The 3249-nt window shown below is 37.4% G+C and overlaps 2 protein-coding genes across 3 annotated transcripts in view; one reads left to right on the top strand and one right to left on the bottom strand.

The window, feature by feature from the left end:
- LOC107631236 (endonuclease MutS2) overlaps positions 1-2139 on the top strand; it is a 5211-nt gene extending 3072 nt beyond the window's left edge. The window contains exons 4-6 of the mRNA XM_021119467.1: positions 402-863; positions 1243-1604; positions 2003-2139. Of these exons, the coding sequence (XP_020975126.1) occupies positions 402-863; positions 1243-1545 (765 nt within the window). The 3' untranslated portion in view covers positions 1546-1604; positions 2003-2139. The remainder of the gene's footprint in view (positions 1-401; positions 864-1242; positions 1605-2002) is intronic.
- On the bottom strand, positions 1806-2899 carry LOC107633736 (stress-related protein-like). 2 transcript variants are annotated; one of them, XM_021119471.1, is made up of 2 exons: positions 2672-2899; positions 1806-2555 (listed from the first exon to the last, which is right to left on the bottom strand). In XM_021119471.1, the coding sequence occupies exons 1-2, from the start codon at positions 2711-2713 to the stop codon at positions 1950-1952; spliced, it is 648 nt and encodes a 215-aa protein (XP_020975130.1). In that variant the 5' UTR covers positions 2714-2899; the 3' UTR covers positions 1806-1949. The 2 variants fall into 2 exon arrangements, with proteins under 2 accessions (XP_020975130.1, XP_020975131.1); XM_021119472.1 differs by having other exon boundaries at positions 2687-2898.

Here is a 3249-nt window from a genome sequence, read left to right on the forward strand (position 1 = left end):
ATCAATCAGCACATAAATTAGCATTACAATCAATATTCCTTGTCTTGGTTTATCCCTAATTTTCATCTTAAATTAGTTCACTAGTAACCTTTACTAGGCTGACAAATCCTTGGAGATGACCGAGCAACAATTGTTGAAAGTTCAATACTTTTTTGGGAGTTTATGTATAGAATATGACTGTGTGGTTGACTCTATTCACAATCACAAGATAACTACACTGTCTACACAGATTCGTCAATCGAAAAGGATTCATATAATGCCTTTGTTGCCAGAAAAAATTGTCTAGCAAAAGGTTTCTCTTGTTTTCTATAAAAATTTAATTGATTTCTATTATTTCTGGAGTACTTCATTTCCTTCTTTCACCTCCATCTCTTATAAAACTCTACAAATAAATTGTGAAGATCCAAGATGAAGCAGAGGACCTTGATAAACGTGAGATGGAACTTATGGCAAAGGAAGCTCAGCTAGTCCAACAAGAGCTAATGGATGCAAAATCTCAGATCGAAACTCTGATACAGAAGTTCGAAAAGCAACTCAAAATTGCTGATCGAGATAAACTCAGCTCACTTATTAGAGAGACTGAATCAGCAATAGCCTCCATTGTAAAAGCTCATACACCTGCAGATTCATTTCCCATCAGTGAAGCTGATCGTGCTTCATATACTCCACAACTTGGGGAGCAAGTTCATGTCAAGGGATTGGGAGGGAAATTAGCCACAGTGGCTGAATCACCTGGGAATGATGATACAATCTTAGTACAGTATGGCAAAGTGAAAGTCCGTGTGAAGAAAAGTAGCATCAGAGCTGTTCCGTCGAGTGGAAAGAATGTTGTAACGGGTTATTCCGCACTCCAGGGGAGACAGGTATGTAAAGTAGTTTATATCTTTTCTGTCTTGTATAGTTCAATTGATATAATTGTCCTTTTAGGAAAAAATTCGAAGTGATATGAAATTTCGTGTGTCCATCACTTGGATATTTCTAACACATTGCATAGATAAAGTAATTTCAGACCCGAACATTACTGTTTACTATGACCATTTTTCTGCATCAACTTAGACTATTTGTTTGTCCAGTAATACTAGGATATGATACATGAATGATTCTAAATGTTGAACATTTGACTTTTGTACTTAGATCGTTTTGAATGAATAAATTGAGGGATTGTTCAAATTATGAAAATTTTTGGGCTCAATCAAAATTCTGAATTTTTAACATCTGGATGTAATAATGTTGAATCTGCAGGATGGAGAATTGAGGAGAAATTCAGAGACCAACAGCAACATAGAACCTTCTTATGGTCCGGTAGTGCGGACATCTAAGAATACAGTGGATCTGCGAGGTATGCGACTGAAAGAAGCTTCCATTAAGCTTGAGATGGCAATCACCGAATGCAGGCCATACTCTGTTCTTTTTATTGTACATGGCATGGGAACCGGTGCTATTAAGGAGCGAGCACTTGAAATTCTGCGAAATCATCCACGTGTTACTAACTATGAACCAGAAAATCCAATGAACTATGGTTGTACCATTGCTTATGTCAAATGATGAAGCATTCTACTACACATCTTTGTCCCTATATACAACTTATGGTCTCTGTATAATAGGTATGTTATTTATGCATAAATATTAAATTGTAGATTTGCACTACATATGTTATATTATATTTCACCTTATAATGCACTACATGTCAACAGCACTAGTATATGCATCAATGCATGTATTTAATTACCACCAGAAGATAAAAATGGATTTCGTTTCTTTCAATATGGAATACAGTACAAACCAGAAAACGAAAAAAAAGTTACAAAATGATTTATATATGTTCACTATTTGCTCATCAAATTGAAGCCACTTCATTCATTCACATCCCACACCGCAAATCACCACAAAATCGCAGAAAAAAAATCATTAAACAGCAACAAAATTATCAACACAGCATTCTTGATTGATTATTCTTGCTTTTTGGTTTTTCCACTGAAAACCCTAGCTATTTTTTCCGTAGGCACCAAAGGCAGGTACGGAGAAACCCTATACCTATCCTCCACGGCGGCCATTACTGCCTCGTTGTACTTCGCCGTGCAGTATGCTGCCGTTGGCAGCATTGTGCCCACCAAGCGTGGGAACAGCGGCAGCGAGTTCAGCCTTTGCCAGGCCGAGGCTGCATATTGCTCTGCCACTGGCTCGTACCTCTCATACAGCTCCTTTGCGGACGGCTCATACTTGGTATAAACGTTTTTCATGGCGTCAGTAATGGTGTCTCTCGCGGCAGCGGGAGCAACCTGCATGGCAGCCACAGAGGCATCAACCTTCTTATCGGCATAGCGGAGGATCTCGTTGGGGACAAGGTGGTAATTGTTATAGATGGGTTCTATGACGTTCTTCATGCACTCTTCCACCGTCTGAACGCCGGGCTTCAAGGAGCCAGAGCTGTCCTTGGCATAGTTGTAGGCAGCGGACCACCGCATTAGGGCTTGTGTGCTTGCAGCGTGCACGAACCCAAGGTACTTTAGCTCTTGTGCTTGTGCTTGTGGTTGCTCTTCTTCGATTTCAGATACCTGAAAAATTAAGTGGTTTACGTAACGTTGCATATTGCATGGCATGCATGAACGAAATTATTAAAGATTAAACGTGAAAATAAACTAAAAATTAACAAATAGAGGAGGATAATTACGTTTACGTTAGGTACCTGGTTCTGGTGTGATTGGGATGCCATGAAATAAAGGAGTAGTTTGGTTTTGATTCTGATGATTGGATAATAAGAGGTTTTGTCTGGAGGTAATATGAGTTTGTAAAATTGGGAGCTTTTGTGTTTTTACTATAAATATTGTTGCGCTACTTTTGATTATATTCTTTATATATTTTTCTTTTTGTATTAAAAATAGAGTGTAAAAGTAAAATACAATTATTCAATTAAATTTATGTATTTAAATATTTTTTAAAATAATTCTTTTGTATATATTTACGGAGTATTTTATACATACTAATAATAGTAATTAACTGTAGGGTTAGGGTGTGGAAACCAATGGCTAGGCTGGAAATAAGGGACAAGGGTGCCTTAGTTTTAGAATAGAACCTCATCTGTGTGTGTTGACGTTATGCACTTATGGACTATCATTTTGACTTTTGACATACGTGAGCTGTCCAGAGAAAATTCTGTGACTGTTTACTATGGATAAATTCGAGTTTGGTCAACAAGATGGTTTTATCTTTAGTAACGGTTTTTCTCTTTTTAGATAGGAATAAATTATC

This window comes from Arachis ipaensis, chromosome B03 (assembly GCF_000816755.2).
Source record: "Arachis ipaensis cultivar K30076 chromosome B03, Araip1.1, whole genome shotgun sequence".
Lineage (NCBI taxonomy): Eukaryota > Viridiplantae > Streptophyta > Magnoliopsida > Fabales > Fabaceae > Arachis > Arachis ipaensis.